At 38.7% G+C, this 19708-nt stretch overlaps 1 protein-coding gene across 2 annotated transcripts; it reads right to left on the bottom strand.

Annotated features, from left to right (window-relative positions):
- Positions 1-514: 514 nt before the first annotated feature.
- On the bottom strand, positions 515-17781 carry ZBTB41 (zinc finger and BTB domain containing 41). 2 transcript variants are annotated; one of them, XM_032117856.1, is made up of 11 exons: positions 17708-17781; positions 15820-17055; positions 14456-14663; positions 13676-13745; positions 11115-11262; positions 10288-10417; positions 9632-9727; positions 8997-9103; positions 7464-7569; positions 6358-6446; positions 515-5602 (listed from the first exon to the last, which is right to left on the bottom strand). In XM_032117856.1, the coding sequence occupies exons 2-11, from the start codon at positions 16940-16942 to the stop codon at positions 4959-4961; spliced, it is 2721 nt and encodes a 906-aa protein (XP_031973747.1). In that variant the 5' UTR covers positions 16943-17055; positions 17708-17781; the 3' UTR covers positions 515-4958. The 2 variants fall into 2 exon arrangements, with proteins under 2 accessions (XP_031973747.1, XP_031973748.1); XM_032117857.1 differs by having other exon boundaries at positions 15820-17023; positions 17708-17777.
- Positions 17782-19708: the final 1927 nt, after the last annotated feature.

Consider the following 19708-nt stretch of genomic DNA (forward strand, 5'->3'; position numbering starts at 1 on the left):
CACGATTCCGCCAATCCCCGCGCGGGCCGAGCCCACCAACCCCGCCCCGTCGCGCACCAGCCAATCACCGCTTGGCTCGCGCCCATTCCAACCCGCCCTCTCACCCCTCCGCCAATCAGCGCCCGGCGCTTCATTTAAACAGCCCGAGCCGGCGGGGCCGCGAGCGCGGCGCGTGAGGGCTCTGAGGGGTTCGAAATGGAACAACGGCGGGCACCAGCCGCCCTGACAAACAGCTCTCCTCCCCACGCTGCAAAGTAAACCCACGAAGCAAGCAAAACCAACATGGGGAGGTTTTTTTGTAAATAAATTTAATTTACAAAATATTTTAAAATTAAAAGTAGAATGAGACGCACAAACTCGATGAAAACATCGGTCTCATCTGTTTCTCTTTCATGAACTTTAAAACGGAAAAACACACAGCGTACTGTGTTTCCATGCTGTTTAAAAACAAACGGGGGCAGAAATCAAACTTAGCACAAGGACCCCTGCAAGAAATCCTGTGAAGCACACAATGTTAAGACAAAAGAACTTTACTTTTCCATAGCAAACAAAATTACACATAGGACTGAGTACTTCTACATTTACAGTACACTTCCTAACTTTTCCTTACAGCAAAGGATTTCCCCTAAAAAGACAACTTTAAAGACTTCCATCTAAAATATCAACCTGTACAGATCACATTTAAAACACATTATCTCAATATACCAGTGACAAAATACTGAGTTCTTTTCCCCTTATTCTTTCATATAAAAGGACCAACATTTAAACATGATCAAGATGGTTATGGGGGATTCAAAAAATTTTGTTGTTTTTACCTTTAATCCATCAAAACCTTTTAAACCAAAACATTTCTTATGAACCACGAAAAAGACCCTTATGGGCTTAAGCAAAGTGACTGCCCTGCATTACATTCTGCCAGTGACATTCTTGGATGCACACGATGAAATAACCAAACTGTTGTGAGACTGCGTTGTAGAGCAGGATCCCACATGGCAAGAGTCACAAGGACCTACAGATAAATGCACTCTGCTTCCCTTTAGCCTCAGGCATATTGGGAACACACAGTCTGGATCAGGTACCCTTGTGTGTTCCATACAGAAAAATTTCACACCTTTTTTATTGTTATCAGGGAAAAAAAACCCTATTCATCTACAACAGAATTCATTCATAATTCTACATTCATGAACTCCTACACAGAAGTTATTTTAAATTTAAAAACTTGAGGGTCATTTATTCCTTAGCAGCCCGTAACACATTTCATGTTCGATCGAGCACATTGCGAGGCAACTCCTTGGAAGCATTCTTCAGTTCTGGAGGCTCTTTCACATTCGTTACAGGGAAATAAGCTCAGCTCTTTGAGGACACCAAATACATCTTTTGTCAGTGTGGTCTGGCATGACCCATCTTTAGAAACAACTTTAGAAATATAATCCAGACTATAGTAGTGCTATATTATTAAGGAAACCACAGCCTTACAAAAAAATATCTTCGCCATTACAATGACTGATGTTCAGCGTGAAAAGAACCCATGAGGGATACACCTCTGTAAGAAAAGTGTCAGTGCTCAAAGAGGAAATTCCAATATAAATAAATAAACTGAACATAAAATCCACTAAAAGAATTATAGGCAGTAGCCCAGTCTACAACCAGAAATTTGTATAGCAAAAAAAATACAGAATTTAATGTTTAAACAGAACGAGTGCAATAAGTTCTCAGAACCACGCAGCAGTTTGGAGTACCAGCACGGACTCCACTCTTCTTCCCAAAGGTCAGCATGTGGAAAAGACCAACTTTTTGCAATGTGCCACTAAACCCTCTTTAGAGATCTTTTTAAGAGACACCTGCTTCTTCCTTCTTTGGCAATAAACGCTCAACTGATCCAGGGACTGCCAGATAAAACATTTATAGTAAATGCCCCCTCCACATTAACAGCACATGCACTCTCTGATGAGCACATTAAAATGGAGGGAGCAGACTCTAAGGAGTTTCAACCCATGACCTGTGAGGCGCAAACCTTTGCCTTTTAACCCCAATCTTCCTAACAGGAACTATCCTCTATCATGCAGAAACCAGATACTTTCACCTACCAAACGAAGTCCCAGTCCATGAAAATTTACTTTGCTCATATATGGATTTTAAATAGATGTAAAGCCATAAGAATTATAGCTCATGATATTAAATAAAAATAAAAACTATGTATCTAGCACATAAGCTTTCCTATTGTCTTTCACTGTCAACTGGCAATGATCCAGCCTGACCAGCAGGTAAAAACACTAGCTAGTAGAGTTATCTGCAAACAAAAGAACACCAAAGAACTAGTAGGTCATCTTTTCCAGGAATGACTAGTAATTCTGGTCACCCAAACAGCAAAGAGAGAGCTCGTTTTTCTGAAAAACGAGTCCTTTTATAGTCCATTTCTTGTTGGGCATGCACGAACATGGAGCCCTTTGAAAGTTTTTGACCTTAATGTTTTCTGAATAAACAACTGAACTAGAGAAAAAGCCATTCTTTAGAATATATATAAAAGGCACGATTATGAAAGAGATTTTAAAAGGACATTATCAAGTAAATATGCTCCAAATTCCATTTCAGTGTTTTCCTAGAGTGCCTTCCAAACAGACTGGACTTTTAAAAGAAATAATTATTTACCAACCACTTTGAAGCCACTGTTTTGTCAAAATCCTACAATCCTTATTTCTACTGTAGGACAGAAAAGACAAGAAATAACAAAGAATTAGGCTTTTAGTTTGAGCACTGCACTGACACCACTGATGTTGGGTTACTTTCAACAGTACAATTACAAATGCAGTAGAAATCATGTTTCGTGTGCACATGAATAGTATGAATATGATACACACATGTAGACTTGATAACTACACATAAACCAGCCATTTTCAAGCCATGGAGTGTAAAGGTGACAGAAACAGTTTTATTTTTAAAGGAGATGAAGGTGGAGTTAGAAAGCAGGAAGGGTAGTACTTGATAGTGTCCTTTCAGAAGGTGGCATTCAATGGCCTTGTTATTGCTGTGTATTTGCTAGTCTTCAGCTTCTTCCCAGATCTATTTACAGCATGTCAGTCTGAACATTCCCAGAGCACAGCTCTAAATTTTACTTTAGAGATACAAACATAGAACAGTTAAACATACGTAGTCCTGTTTTAGAAACTGAACTTTTAAAGTTTAGGACTTCTATTGTGCTTCTTTGGCTAAGTCCTATTTAAATATTGGTAACAATTAAAATTCTATAACTCTGCCACTATTTAACAGCTAACAGAAATCTTTGGTGTGTTTAGGTTAAGAATCCATTAGGGTACAAGCTTCAAAATATGAACATTGATGCAGTTCTGGCCTCTCTCCTGCACACTGCTCAACACTGAAGTAGGTGATTAACAGAATCTAACACCAAAGTATCTGAATACAATCTAAAATGATCTGTGTCACTTGAGAGTTTGTAGAACTGTGATGTAAGAGAGCTCATCACCACAACTCCCCTGCGTTCAGGTCATTGAATAAATTTAACAGTTACAACAATACACATAAATCCAGTTTCCCATTTTAAAGATTCTTTGAGATAATAATTTAAGAATAGGGAAAACTGGGGGGAAATTTGAATCTTAATTCTCATCTTAGTAAGATGGGAATCTTACTACATAATTCTTGTGAGGAATTATGAAGATTATAAAATTACTGCAGATACTTTCTTTGGCATCATATTCACCAAAAAAAAACACAGAATAATTATTTTTAAAGTAGACTTAAAAGAGAAAGTTTGATGAGGCTAAACTATACTAGATTTCATCGTGACACCAGACTTGTAGTTCCAAATGGGTTTTTATGTCTAGTAAAGAAAGAGCTAAAAATAATTAGACATAAAATACTCTCAAGAGTTTAACTTTGGTTTATAAACACAGTACAAGAAAGTGAGAAACAAAACAATTTAATTAGCAACTCACAAGAGATTTATAATTACTGATTTTTTTTTTTTAATAGAAATTAAGTACTGTTCTGGAACAGTCTTTAAATTTCTCCTCTATCACAGATAACCTGAAAATGGGCACATTAATGTGGGACCCTGATATCACATGCTCTAGCAAGGATAAACCATGCCAAGCCTTTGTGACTGTTCATGGATTAAAATGACATGGCAAATGCTCCCATTTCTTTCAAAGTTAGAGTGTGGGCTACACTTCAGAAGACAAAGAAGACTGAAAAGGCAAGAAAAAAAGCATCTTAAAATTATATAGAACTAAGTTCTATAAGTAGAAAATTAGACAATATCATTGTCTAAATCTTCCTGCATTATTCAATATTAGAGATCAAAGAAGAACTGAGGGCAAATTTAGGCAGACTAATTGTACTCAGGGGGGATCATCGAACACCTTGTTTAGTGTCTTCATAATGTATCATAAACTTTTCAGAAGAACCTAGTGCCTGTGTGCACTGGCTAGGCTCCAGAGTCTAGCCACCTTTAAAACCCTCCAAAAATGCCTCAGGTTCAAGGAAATTATATATTAATTTCTGTGTGAAACATAATTCAAAGTTTGTGTTTCATAGCCCTGCCTACCCTTACAAATTTTCATGAATTTTAAATAGTCCTTATTCTTTTAGAATGCTTTCTATTCCACTTAAAATATTAACTCAAAGTGAGATGCAGAAAGGCAAATAGCCAGATATGTAATTACATTTTCAGCCACTATCCTTAAAAGATATTTCAGAGCATTATTTTTAAAAGACCATCTATAAGATTTTTAAAAACTCTTAAAATCACAAGAAACACTCTCTCAGTATGCATCAAAATGTGCCTAAATGTTCAAATATTATGTAAACAAATTGTTTTCCCAAAACTATGCAGAAGACTTAATGAGTCCAAATAAAATATAAAATATAAACCTTAAGTTGCCAAATCAGCCTTCTGGTGGCCGATGGCTTAGTAAATTAGGTGGAATGTTATGGTCTGATCATGAATGTTCATTGTTTGAAATATTCTGTACAGCTGAAGTTGTATCTAGCCCCAGTAAAGTTCCAAGATATGACTGGTCTCTAGGATCCAACATTTGCTCAGGCCTTACAGGGTGAACAATATTTGCAGGCTGTGGAGTCAGGGTGTATTTCTCAAGGAAGGAGAGCTCCGTTGCTCGCTGATAATCCGGCTGCTCCGGCTGCGGGGGAAGGATGCCGTGGGACTGAGCACTGTGCTGCACCAGCTCTGCTTGGGGGTCTGGCATGGGAACAGGGACCAGAGTCACAGGCACACACACTTCTGGGGATACATTCTGCAGCAAAGTTTTGGCTTCTGATTGATATGCTTTGGACTGTTCCACATACTGTTTAGCCTCAGTTTGGTAAACCTTGTCATCAGAGGTGTACTGCACTGGTAAGGAGACTAGCTTTTCCTCTGGAGAAGATTCCAATGCCTCTTCTGCAGCCTTAGATCCATGAACATGATCAATGTGATACTTCAGCTTGTCTTTTCGTTTAAATGTTGCATTGCAGTGTTGGCAATTAAAAGGTCGAGCATCTGAATGAATAACCATGTGTTTCGTCAATGTCTTCTTAATTCTGAAAGACTGATTACAGATCTGACATTTGTAGGGCTTCTCACCTGCAAAGACAGAGAAGTAACAATTAGCTCTTCTGAGTAATACCAGATCATACATAAATATGCAAATACTTTCCATGGCTTATGGCATCAAGACCTACTATAAAACAATTTTACTGAAAAACAGTGTAAGTTTAGCATCAACTCTGGAATCAAGAGAGTCATCAGAAGTTTGTTTACAAGTTATATTGGCATGCTCTTCTCCTTACATACAATTCTCTCATACAATACTTTGGACTTACGTTAGAATACAAAATCAATTTAAAAAAACCAGTCCTTCAACTGTTATGATACTGGGATTAAATTAGTTCAGTTCGTACTTCTACCCATTTCAAAAGGACAATGGTTTTCCTAAATACAAGGCAGGAAAAACAAAGTCAAACAGAAAGGACATAACCCTTTCCAAAGGGAGTTCAATCTTTGTTTAGATTACCACTTGAAATGCAATAATGTCTGGAGCACAGAAACATTTAGAAAGTCTGGGTAAATTTGTCAAGAACACACACCACTGAACTAAAGAGGAGGTGTAGAGTGTCCCACAAACCTGAGCTGAGATTATCACTGTTCCAGCTAAACAGAGGGAGAACTGTATTCAGGAATGGCCAGCATATGAGAATGAATAAAATCTTGCTGCTTTCTCCTACTCTTGTTCTGAATGCTCAACAGCCATAATGAATTAAATAATTGAATCAATATTGATGCATAAAAATACATTCCTACATGTTTTGTGGTTTAGTTGGGGATTATTTTATTTTTACCTGAATGTGTCCTAAAATGCATTTCCAAACTTGATTTCCCTTTAAAAACTTTCTTACAGACTTCACACTGGTGAAACGTTGCTTTATATCTTTAAAGAAAAAAAGACATTTCATGTTATTTTTTTGTAATCAACTAACAGTAAAGCTATGTGCACAGTCCTTTCTGAAATCTTTAACTGCAAAATAGCTAAATATCAAACTTTCCAAATTTCCTCACTTATGTTCCTATTTCCCAGCCTCTACATACCAATAAGGTCAAGCAGATTCTTTTCAATATTCAATTTTATTCTCTGCCAGGATGACATTTAAGTATTCAAAGAACAAATCTACCAAAACTTCTTTTTTAACCCTAAAAATCTCCACAAGTAACATTTTTTTGCCCAACACCCACAAGGAGCTTTTACTTTGACAGAATCAGGCCACAAATAAGATTCTAGGAATGGCCGAATTTCTAGGTAGGCTACTGCCTACCAAGGGAAAAAACCAGAATAAGCGATGCAGTGTACTTTTAAATCAGACATGTCTTTAATGGATTCTACACAACACTAGTGGGTACTAACAGCTAAAACACATCATCTGAAAAACAGCTAGGGCTGTTTGTTTCAAATCTCTGAGAGGTTTATTTTTAGAGCTCAAGAATTTTAAAACCCTATTGCATTTTCGAGACATAAAGGGGTTTAAAAGTTTTTACCTACTTTCAGAGCCACTAATCTGCTGCCAGCTTCTAAAATGCCTTAAGTGTGAGATAATTCTCACAGTGCTTACATGATGAGTATAAATTCAGTTTTAACTAGTCTGCAATGAGAATATTACAGCAAACCATCAACTAAGAACAACACTGAGGCAGATAAAATTGACAGATTAAAATCTGATCCTTTTAAATGCTTTTATTTACTTAATTATGCTACAAAGGAAGTATCTTGCTTAAATTGTGAAGGCAATTTTCTGACATTCCCTTCAAACTGCAATAATGATATCTCTATCAAGACTGAGGTACAGGCATGACAAACACACAGTTTAGCAGAATTCTGCTCACACATGCAAGTCCCAACAACATCAATTACAGCACAGAAATATTTATGCAGTTGTAAAAACGCCACACTTACTTCTGCCAAACTTTCTCCCCTAGATGAACACTTTTATAATGAACAGTAAGGTGATCTCGACGGCCAAAACATTTTCCACATTCCTCACACTGATGTGCTTTTTCACCTACAAGGGCAAAATTCAATAAATTTTGGTTAAATCTTTTGGAGTTTATTATATGTCTATGACTATATCATGTTCCCAAAGTTCAGCCCATCAAGCTCTTCCACACCTCACTTGGAGAAGGATTCTCTCTTACCAAAGAAGAAAATTCAGCAAGCATGACAGTTCTATCAGAGTAAGGATTTTACCACTTTTTATGTAGGACTATTCCATACCATTCCTATAAAGAAATTTGTGTTCAAGTCAAGAGACACTTCCCCAAACGCTCACTGCATGGGAGGTACAAGTGAATGACTGGGAATGTACTCTCTTCATTATGACCTGAAAAGTGATACCTTCAATAATTCAGCTGTTTTAAAAGAGAAGCTCATTGAAACATACCAATTATTTTCAGCTACTGATTTGTCGAACTTAAAATTACACCACAGTATTTCTCTTTTTAATTATCCTGATGTACATAGTTACCTTTTTCTTTTATGCTGCTGTTTAAAAGTATCTTGATGCTTTTTAGTCATCTTGAGATCTTCCACAAAGTGGCAGAATATTTCTTCATGTAAGTAGGGGTGTGGACAGTCAAAGAATGTAACTTTCTAGAGGGGGGAAAAGCAAATAGAGCAGAAAAGAGGATTTTTTTTTTTTTTTTTTTTTTTTTTGTACTTGGAGTTTTCAAAGATTTCTTTATTTCATAGCAGATATTATGACTTCAAACACCAGGAAAGAAGCTGTCTTTCAAATAAAGACTCAGGAAGTTTAGACTCTGATCACTTTCCTATTTTCATGCTGCCTAGAAAGTATTTTGCCTCCTAGAAGGCTGTATTTCCTCTGGATCCTGTCGTAAAGAAGTCACCAGTGAATCTTTGCTCTTCCTATACATTTGATAACCTTTCTGCTCTCAGTGCAAGAGATTATTTTTCTTCCTCTTGATCATCCCCATCTGTTCGTAGGGCTGATTCCTTCAGCCTTCCTTCCCTCTTTCCCATAAGAGGGACTTCAGAAACACCTCTCTGATGTTCTTAAATTAAAGTGATCAGCGTACAAACTTTGACAGAGACCCTGACAGCTTCTTCTGCATTGTGGCAATAGTGTTTCACACAACTGCTATTAAAAAAAAGAAATCTGAACTCATTAAAAAATCCTCCTTTTTCACTTTTGCTTTATGTATTTATGATTTTTAAAGCAATTCACTGTTACATGTTTTTGACTGTCCCTCGGCTTTCTATGGTATCGTGGAGGAAACATTTGGCTTTTACACTTTTAAAATATGTACGATTAACCCTACTTTAGTAAACCTTAAAAAGAGTGGCAGGAACTTTTATCAGGCCTAAAACATTCCATGTACTGAAAAAAAAAAAAAAATCCATAAGGAACTTTTTATTTGGTGTTATTTCAAAATAGTAATTTTGAAGCAAATTTCCAAAGAAAATACCTACCTGAATGTATTTTTTTGTGTTTTGTCAGATGGTCATGCCGAATAAATGTCTTCCCACATTCTTCACATTCATATCTTTTGTCATCATGATGCACTCTTAGATGAAGTCTGCATATTTAGTCATAAACATAACCACAAAATGTAATTTTGTTAACATAATCTGTACTGCTAATTCGATGGAAAACAGCAGAAAATGCAGTCTTTAATGCTTCACATAAGTACCAGGAAGTAACTTTCAGCTGAGGTGCACCTAAATTGTTCTTAAAAAGCAAGAGAGAACTGAGCTAAACTCTCTTATGTGGCATTAATTTAGGGGGATATTTTAGTCCTCTGCTTATTTTCTCTTTGAGTAACAAAAACGCAGAAGTTTTAGATGTGCAAAAACTCAGCTCTGAGAAAAGATTTGTAGAGGGTTTTGTTTGTGGTTAAGCCATTAATGTATTAAAAATTAAATGAATTCTCACAGATTATTAAAATATTTTAAATATTGAAAGATGTTTAGAACATGTACTAATGCTCTCAGAGGTGGAGTACATCAAACACATACATTATAAAGAATTGTATCAATTACATGAACACATATATATCACCAAATAAGCAAAACAGTTTAGCAGCTTGTTTAATAAAAATCTGTACCTGTACGAGCTTCCATGACGAAAACTCTGCCCACAAATACTGCAAAGATGCGGCTTCTCTCCACTGTGAATTCTCAGATGTTCTTTCAAAGTTGTTCTGTTTAACAAAGCCAGTAAAATGTAATTTTAAGCAATGTTCCTGCCACTTTAAAGTGAAGCATACTATAATTTTCTCAATTTCTTTTACTGTGATGGATCACAATATATCCAAATGACAGTATAAATTCAGATATACACACCTATACATGCATTCAAAGACAGTCTGGCAACCTATTTACTGAACCAACTGGATCCAGAAACAGTAGCAGGAAAGAAATGAAACACAAATTTGGAAAACATACATTAAAGAAAACATCTTTCCCAAAAAATTGCAAGATGTTTTTGCACAACAGAGAAACTGTAAGTGAAGTGAATGAGAGGTAAGACTTTCTTAATATATTTGCACTTCATAACTAATTACCTACAGTTGTCACCCTTAATTTTAGAGGTGATCAGAAAACCATACGCTACCTGTGGCTCCGGCACTACCTTTTACTACACTAATGCTCTGAAATGGTCTCATTTATGTTTAAAACACAAAGCACACTCAACAGCAATCAAAGTATGCTAAAGATTTCTGTGTTCTGCTGAAGCTGAAGTAGTCAGCCAAGTCCTTACCGTTCCCTGACGGATTTTCCACAGATGAAACACGTCCATTTCCTCTTTCCCCCATGAGTACATTCTATGTGGCGTTTCAGATTCCCTGTGTCATTAAACTGGCGGCCACAGATATCACAAGGAAAAGGCCCTACAAGGAGACAGACACACAGAGCAGGATTGACTGTCAGCTAAACTAAACTACAAGTCCAGACTGGTTACTTTTGAAAATCCTCATCAATTTACAAAGCAAAAGTTTTGTCTAACAAATTATTCATGTTTCGTACAGTCAGGATACTTTAGTCAGATTTTGTGAGCTTTCTGCTAAGTTACTTCGAAGACCTGGTATTCTGGCAAATTTCATGACCGTAAAGCAAAAAATTTAGAATTCATAGTCAAAATCAACTAAGCCAAATTAGACCACTTGAAATAATAAATTCCTATCACCCATCTAGTTCCTACCCAGCAGAAACAATCAGTTGTATAAAAAAGTCTGCAGAATACTTCAGGAGGAAAGGAAAAGGTCTTTTGAAAACTTGAGGAAGAATCTGACTCCATAGCTGAGAATCAATTTCATGCAAAAAAGTTTTCAAATTAAACTAACATTAATTCTTCTTCCCCCTCAAGATTCTGACTTTTTTGGGTACAATAGAATGCCTCAAAAAGGCAGCTGAACACAAAAGTAAAAACCCAACCAACAAAAAAACCCTCAAACAACTCTCCCCCAAAAGTGGAAGAGAGAACTGCAAAAAGAGGTGAGGTGGAAACCAGACTGACCAGGACATAAAATGGTGGGGAAGGTTTTACTTTAAATCTAGTGTTTACATGTCAGAAGGAGGTTTCTATACCGAGATGGAATTTTTCTTGATGTTTCAGTCTTGCAAACCGGGATTTAAAATGCTCTTCACAGTAGGTACATTTGAAGGGTTTATCCTGAGAGTGAAGGATCATATGCTCTTCTAAGTGAGGTCTTCGAGTGAAAGATTTCTTACAAATCTGAAATGATAACACATTTTGTCAAAAATACATCAGTTATAACCAGATTCTTTTCCTATTCATAAACTCCTAACAGTTTATTTTATCTGCTCTCTGCACCAATGTAAAATTGAACAGGTACTCTTCAAAAGCCTACTCTATGCCAGTAAAGCGTACTCTATGTAAAGCCTTGCACCAACCTGTGCTCTACATAAGCCATAGACAACTGTACTGCATAGATTAGGATGCAGATCCATGGCAGCCTAGATCGACTACTGGCAAATCCTGCACGCAGTTACACCTTCCTCCCCAATCCTTCTTTCTACTGACTCCAGCACTTCCCAGATTCTCTTCCTAGACTGTTTCAACACAGTAACTCAGCACAAAATAACCTAATAAAAAAAAGCAAAGAGCTTTGGCTTGGTTTTGGATGCTGAAACAGCTTAGTTGGACTGTGGTAAAAATTGCTGTAGCATAAGCTACTGTAGAACCTGAGTCATACCTGTTCCTTTATTTCCTCTGGGAAATTCTATGACAGCAGATATTCAAGAGAAAATGCCAATACCAACAAAGAAATATAACTCAAAATATATTTTAGAACTACAGGACCTTCGCAAGCCTAACATTATGTGTGCTTTTTAGTACTGCTTTCACATTAACCAAAATGGAAATGTTCAAGAATTATTAGTAGTGACTAAAGTAAGTATGCAGTACAATTACAGAACTGAATCCACAGCTCCAATTTAGGCACTTAAACCAGGTATTACAATCTATCATCAGGGTCCTATGCTTCAACATAAACCAACAGAGTGCTCACTTATTTCCCTGTGAGACTTCTGCTGTTGTTTATGACACCTCAACTGAGCACTACAACTCCCACATATTAACTCATGCAATCAGCTTCTCAGAGCAAACATGAATAAGGAAATCAAAAGCAGCAGCTTTATTTGTTTAAAAACTCATTAATGTTAAATATATGTGTAAGAAAATCCCGTATTTGAACAAACTACAAAGCCCTCTTGCTTTTCCTTATTATTAATATCTATTGTTTGTGTTAATTTGCTCATATTCCTCAAGGATTAAAATATGGTCAGCAAATCCTGCTGTTCACAAATGGATTACAGCATAAACCAACAACCTTAATGAATCCTGCAGCTTACATCTGTGGCACCTTTGCTCTCAGAGCACACCATACAAACTGAAAACAAAGTCCCAGCACAGCACCCAAGGGTCCTGTTCAATTTCCAACTGCTAGAAAAGTTGGAATTCTACCTGCTTTTAATTCAAGTCAATTTTCAATGCACATGAGCTGTACAAGAGAAGCAGCTCACTTCTTTAAAAATTTCTACTTACAATTTTCAAGTTTAAAAATAAACCCACAAACCAGGAAGTGGAATTCCTCAAATCACTCATCTGGTAACACACTTTCCCAGGACAAATGTCAACAATGTTGCACAGTTGATTGCCACTATTAAAACGTTTCTTATCTAGTAACAAACAGAATCTGTAACACACTCACACAATACAACTTCACCTGGAAGTTGATGAACTTCACCCTTTGCGGAACCATGTAAAAACCTCGAACCATGATCCCAATAGCTGCACAATGAACACTACAAATTCCTACACCTGATATCTCCCAACTTCCTACTGTATGCGTACAAGTGAAAGTTCCCAAATAAAGCAAGGTTAATAATTATGTTACAGCCCCTAATATTACAGACATACAGAAGCATACATAAACAGAACAGCTGCCCTAAAAACCAAAAAGGAAACCAATTCCCTTAAAAAAAAAACATAACAACAACAAAACCCCACGTCTGAAACCTTAAAACATTATTTGGCAGCATACACATAGAGAATGGAAACTCTACAAGCTCCTTTTTAAAGCAGATGTAGTTTCACACATATACCTCTCCTGGGGAAAATCAAAGAAAGTATTCTATGCTTTTACAACTAGAGATAAATTTAGCACAAATTTACAACTCTGCTGACATGCATATGCAGCCAAATGAGAAAGTGTTTCATATTTAACATGTATTTTCCTCACTATAGAGAGATCCTCCCTAAAACAGGATACTTTATAGTCAGTGCTTGATGTGTGTAATTAACAGGAGAGCAAATACTGTTTTTAAAGTATTCATAACACTCAAGTCTAATCATCTGTAAACGGATGTATTTGAATAACAGTGATAACTGATCACATCAAAAAATATTGCCTCTAACTATTTTAGAATTCAAATTGGTATTGTTTATCTGACCAGAGGCTGTACATATAGACAAAGTTCAGTCCTTAAATCAGCATATAGAGGAAATGTGTAACCATCACTTACAATGCTTTCTGAGATTTCACAAACACACACCAGATTTTCGCTAAAGTTGACAGAAGGTGAACTCTATATGAAAAAAACATATGTACTGAAGGATTACTTACATCACACTTCCAACCTTCACTTTTTGTCTTCTTGATAGAAAGAAATTCTTGTACATTCTCTGGATGAAACCTAGGTGAAAGACAGAAGCTGAAAGTAGTCATAGCTTTCTAAGATGAAGATGATCCAAATACTAAATATCTATTTCTAAGCTTTATAGGTAATGGAACTTGATCACCACACTGGCAGAACAGAACACTGATACTGAAACAATTCTAATGACACGAGTAACTGGAAAATAGTGTTGACTATAGATTCCTGTAGAACCTCATACAACAGTTGATAAGAGAGAGGGCAGTTTCAACTTATGGATATTTACAAAGAAAGAAGGAAAAAAACAGTATGAAAATAATACTTTACAATTAGACCTGTCATAAATTATTTATCTAAAAGAATCTGCAGGTTTAGACACCTGTTATCATCAACAGTAAAACACTGACATCTAAAACTAAAGAAGGTATTTTATTCTGCCTTCACATAAAAGCAGTACAGCTAATTATTAAGACTGATGTGTTCTGACTGACTGTGCTAGCTCATCTGAAAGTTTCTAAAATTTATAATAAAAACTTCTGGCACAACCCCCATAGAAGCACTACTGCTATTTCTTACAGCAGGTTAGGTGATACTGCTAATCCCCATGCCCTTTGAAAACGCACTCATTTGAAAAAAACAGTTCTAAAAATAATGCAAAATATGCTCTATTTATACATATGTTTGTCTTCACTTCTGAAATGAAAAAAGTGCTTCTTCAGAAATGCCAGACACATTAAGCTCATACTTGCCTCTTGACGTGCTTTGCTAAGGTCTTTTTGCTTGCATGCAGCTTATTGCAGTAGGGACATTTGTGTTCCTTCTTATGGAAGTCAGTGTCACTGGAGTGTTTCTTTCTGTGGACTGTCAGGTTGGACTTGGTTGAGTAGCGCTGGTGACAAATATCACATTCAAAAGGCTTCTCACCCGTGTGGACACGTGTGTGGCTCTCGTATTTGCCTGGACAACAAAATGAAATCTGTTAGCATGAACTGTAACAGGCATGTTTGGGGGTTTGTTCTAGAATGTCGCTCACATGTAGTCAAGCTCTAAGTAACCCCTACATCCATCTAAAGATTCCTGCTGGCTTACAGCACTGAAAACTGCCCAGCGCTCACCTGTGTGTTTGATCCAAGGTCCCTCCAAACACTTCCATCTTCCTGTAAATCTGTGCAAGGGTTACAAGTCACTCTTGTTCAACCCTACAGCATAGTCTGTTCTTAAATACTGCAAGTTACAGTACTATTCTTTCACTACACTGATCATGAAGTACCTTTGCAGAATGGGGAACAGCCTCACAACAAACTGGTAATCTTAAGGTACTTTCAAATAGCAAAACACTGAACGAAACATATAGACCCTTGCACATTATCTGTATTTGGGACCCAACACACTACTATAAACAAAAATGCTACTCACTCATTTCTTTCACATCACTTGTATTTCCTCTTCTGTTTGCCAATTTTTTTCTAAGGACAGAACTCTGTCCTACCCTGTGGATAAACCTACCTCAAGTCAATAGCAGCCTCTCTGCTCTGTACTAGATTTTACCTTTTTCTCTGTAGAACATACATGCATCCTGCTGTATAGTACTGTTAAATTTATGAGCTTCTGTAGCTCATAAATTTACATATAAGTCAATAGTCCATTGTAATACAAGCTTATACAGAAATACTTTATGTATCACTTGTTTTAATGCATGCTTGTCATGCATTTTTTGAGAACTAGAATTCTAAGTTACAGAAGTGCAAAGAGAACAGTGCTTCCAATGTGTGCAGAACCAAAATGTACCATTCCAACCCGAAAATTCACAAGCCACTTATTTCTGCACAGTAGCTGAGCTTTTACACACCACGCTAATAACTAGAATCCAGAGCAGTGAAAGAGAAATAAACGTAGTATTTGCAGATTTTTAAAATAATTTGCTCAGATAATTTATTGAAACTATTTAGCACCACAGACATAACTTAATACACTTCAAGAAATTAGCAGCACACTGCATCAGTGAGATGATCCAGAAATTCTTATGTTCACCCTCCAGGACAGAGAAAAAGCTTGGTTTATTTCCTACATAAACAACACCACCATGAACAAGATCAACCTAACTCACTCTTACCTATTCGATCAAACTTTTTGTCACACTTGGGACACTGCAGTAGTTTTTTGCTACTGCTTTGAATGATAACTGGAGCTAAACCTTCAGGAATATTCCCCATTGAGTCAACTGCCTCAGAACCCTCTTCAGCATCATTCTGTTCCTTTTCGCTCTGTTCTTCAGATTCCGAATCTTCACCGGACACTTCCTCTTCCTGCCCGTCTTCATCTGCATTGCACTCACTTTCACTGTCTTCAAATTCACTTCTCTCAGATGTCTCCTTGTCAGAACTGACTTTTTCCAAATTGCTGTCAGAGGCATCACCACTTTCATTGTCACTGGTATCGAATTTAGCTGGACATTTACGGCTTCTCGTGGAGCGTCTGGTGGAAAAGCTGGCCTTCTCAACCATTTTTAACCCATGCTTCCTTTCCAGGGAAAGGGGGCGGTGGGCTTTAGCCAAATGATTTTCTAAGGACTTCTTGTAACAGAAACTTCGACCACAAGAAGTGCACTGATGACTATTTAATAGTTTACCTGTCAGGTCACTGAGTGTTTCTACTGGTGTAGGGGCATCAGTTACCACATCAGTCTGTACATTGGAAACGCTTTCGTTATTTAGTAACTTCACTGCATCTATGATATCTAAAAATTTTGCCGCTTCCAGCACTAATGGAATTTCATTTTTATACACAAAAAACTCAGAAGTGTAAAGAAACTCAAGCAAATGTTGAAAGACAGAATGAGTTACATGATCTAATGTGACGACATCGGTGCTTGGATTTTTACTCAAACACGCATGAAAATAACTACTCCCAACAGCCACAACAACTTTGTGAGCACTAAATTCTTTTCCTTCTACAATTATGAGTAAATCACAAAACGACGGGTGTTTCTGTCTATCGTCATTTAAATATTTAAGTAGATTTTTGTTATATTGCAATGAGCTTAGGAGCTTTCTTTGTTCTGGTGATGGTGAAAGTTCTTGGGAAGATCCGAGCTGATCTGCAGGAGCTATTTCTGCAGACTTGGAGACAATTTGTTGTGCACAGTCCACTACAAGAATCTGTTCTGAAGTATCTTTCTCATGGCCAAGATGAACCTTTTCATTTAGACTTGCAGCGAGCCGTCTCCTTTTCTTCATTGCAAAAGTGCAACTTCAGGATCAGGAGCTTCATAGGTGATTAGCAAAGAATTCCTGTGAAGACTTGGTTCTGCTCCGGACCTTAAGAAAATATGCAACAGTAATTTCATACTCTGCAAAAGAATTATGATAAAAATTACTCTTAGCACTTAAACATTACTTCACTTTTTAATAATGTTTTCTATATGTCACTGTTAGTTTTATGTATCTGCGGAACTGCGGCTTTTATTAAATCATTACAATCTATTCGCGTTTCAGACCACGGCATAACCTGCCGCGAGCCAGCGAGCAGACACTGCCTATTATTAGCTCTAAGGCGGCGGCTGGGCTGGCTTCGCTCGGCTCCCGGCCGCATTTAGCCTGTGCACCACTCCAGGCAGACGTGCACTGTTGTTATTATTATAACACCGAAGCTCGTTCTCTTTCCGTTTCACCCCACCAGGGCAAAGCCACCCCAGCTGCTGCTCGGGCCGGGCCAGACCCGCCCGGGTGCCAGCCGGGGCCGCCTGGCCCGGCCCTGCCGCGCCTGTCCCCGCCGGGCGGCCGCGCTTCTCCCGGCCCGGGGACCCGGGGACGCTGCCTTTGTCCCCCGCCCAGAGCAGGGCGGGGCAGGGCCGGCCCGAGCGGGATCGGCGGCACCGAGCGCGGGGGCACCGAGGACGCCGCCGTCCCGCGGTGCTTAAAATGGCCGCACCCGCCCCCCTGTCCCGTCCCGTCCCGTCCCGTTCCCCCGCGCTGCCCCCGGCGCAGCCCCGTCCCTCGTACCTGCGCGGCGCCGGGCGCTCCCCGGGGCCGCTCGGCCGCCCAACGCCGCTGCCCCCGGTCCGGCCCCGCGCCCGCCGCTTCCGGGACCGCCGCCCGCGTCAGCGGGGTCACGGCGGCGCTTCCGAGCGGGCCGGGGCGGGGCGCGGCGGCTGCGCGGGCAGGACCGGGGCCGGGAGGGGGCCGCGCCCTGGCAGGGCCCAGCCCCAGAACGCCGCCCGGAGGGTAAAAATAGCGAGCAAGAAGCGGGAGAGGTCGCCCAAACAGCGCCAGGGACTCGGGAGGGCCGAGCTGCCACTGGCTCTGCGCCATGATACCCCACTGAGTCTGTTTCCTGCTTCAAAGCAGGGCACATAAGGACTTGGAAATTCCCGGGTTTCGTGCTTCCCGTTGTCCTGTTCAGTAACACGAATTTGAGTTTGTTTCCTGCTTGAGTGTTCTGAAGCAGCTGACGTAAATCGCTGTGAAATTCCCAGTTTCCTCACTTCCCGGGTGGCAAAAGGAGCAGCCCCAGGGGTGCCCTTCGGCTCGGGGGAGCTGCTCGGGCTGCAGCTCCTGAGTGTATCGAAGGCACTGCCTTCTGCTCCTTCCAGCTCCATCTCTCCCAGGATAACCAATTGCCACTGACAATGTGACACCGAAAATGAGCTGGTTTTTCCTGACAGCCTTAAAGAAGGATTAATGCAGGATTAAACTTTATTCCACGACATGCATTCTGTATTTATGATCTGCAAATGGATACTGAGCAAAGTGTGACTCGAAGGTGTTGGTTGCATTTTTCCATAAAAATGCAATATAAATACTGAATGTTCTTAAAGTATTTGTCACCTCCTGAGTGTTGCTGTACTACCTGTACTCACCGCCCTGCATTTTCCTTGAAGTCTACAATTATTTAGCTTTGGCTTTAGGTTTGGGGGGGTTTTTGTTTTGTTTTTGTTGGTTTTTTTCATTTTTAATCGTATATTACAATCAAAATAATTCAATAGCAAACTATTTCAAATAATACTTTAAGTAGCATCATTTCTTTTATTCAGTTATTCTATAGTGAAACAATGGTGTCAATAAAAATAGAGGAATCAGGATTACTATGGTTTTCTTGCGCTGAAGACAAAAATCTACTTATCTCCGAGCCATCTGCTCTTTTAGGATGTTCCTTGTGCATGCCCACCTTTTATTTCTGTAGAGTCATAGTTAAACTGTACGTAAACTATAAAAATAAGTTTCTCTTTTCTATGTTTATCTGTTATGCTTTTGCATGGAAAAAAAGTTCTAGAGCAAGGCGCTTTAAGTTTTAAGTTGAGCCTTACATTTCACTCTAATCTGAATAGCAAGCATATAAAAACATCATTAGTGGGTAATTGGCTTCTTGAGTCTTACTGTTTCCATAGCAAATCCCTCATTTAGAAAGTATAAAACCAAGTGTGTCATCAGTTTTCAGGAGTGAAATACATAAGGAAAATGCAGCCTTCATGAGAACTATTTTGCCAGCAAGCATAACCAAGCTAGGGAAGTGCTGCCTGGGACAGGTCTGAGTCTTGCATAGTTTCTACTGTGTTGTTGGGGGCTTAGGGAGGGGTCTGGGGTTTTTTCCTAAGATAACTACCTGATTTTTTCCTCAGTTGTTGCTGATATTACTTACTCTGTGCTGAGTACAATGTGGTTTCTTGGCAGTCTACAAAGCATCTACAGCTAATTGCCAAACTGTACAAGCTCAGCGGGCGTTTTGACTTAGCACAAGCCTAGGTAACACTTTTTTTTCTCTTCATGTTTTATGATACATGAAGGATTTAGTTCAAAGAAAAATCATACAGTGCTAAGTGATCCATTACCATGCCTGGCATTGCTGCAATAATTATGCTCTGGAAACAAAATGTCCTTCAAATCTTGGGTCATTATGGTTCTTTCAGCATTAAGTCTTCTGCAGTTGGTACAAAGTACAAGCGGTACAGACAAAATTTAACTATATTAATCGCTTTTGTACCAATGCTTATTCATGCTACATTT

This window comes from Corvus moneduloides, chromosome 9 (assembly GCF_009650955.1).
Source record: "Corvus moneduloides isolate bCorMon1 chromosome 9, bCorMon1.pri, whole genome shotgun sequence".
In the NCBI taxonomy this organism is placed as follows: Eukaryota; Metazoa; Chordata; class Aves; order Passeriformes; family Corvidae; genus Corvus; species Corvus moneduloides.

What these genes read in the sequence shown, in the direction of transcription:
- ZBTB41 (XM_032117856.1), bottom strand. Translation starts at nt 16,942, where the DNA reads ATGAAGAAAAGGAGACGGCTCGCTGCAAGTCTAAATGAAAAGGTTCAT. An exon ending in CAAAAAGTTTGATCGAATAG is followed by an intron (nt 14,664 to 15,819) that starts GTAAGAGTGAGT and finishes TTTGTTGTCCAG; the next exon opens with GCAAATACGAGAGCCACACA. An exon ending in GGGGAGAAAGTTTGGCAGAA is followed by an intron (nt 6,447 to 7,463) that starts GTAAGTGTGGCG and finishes TTTTCTTTAAAG; the next exon opens with ATATAAAGCAACGTTTCACC.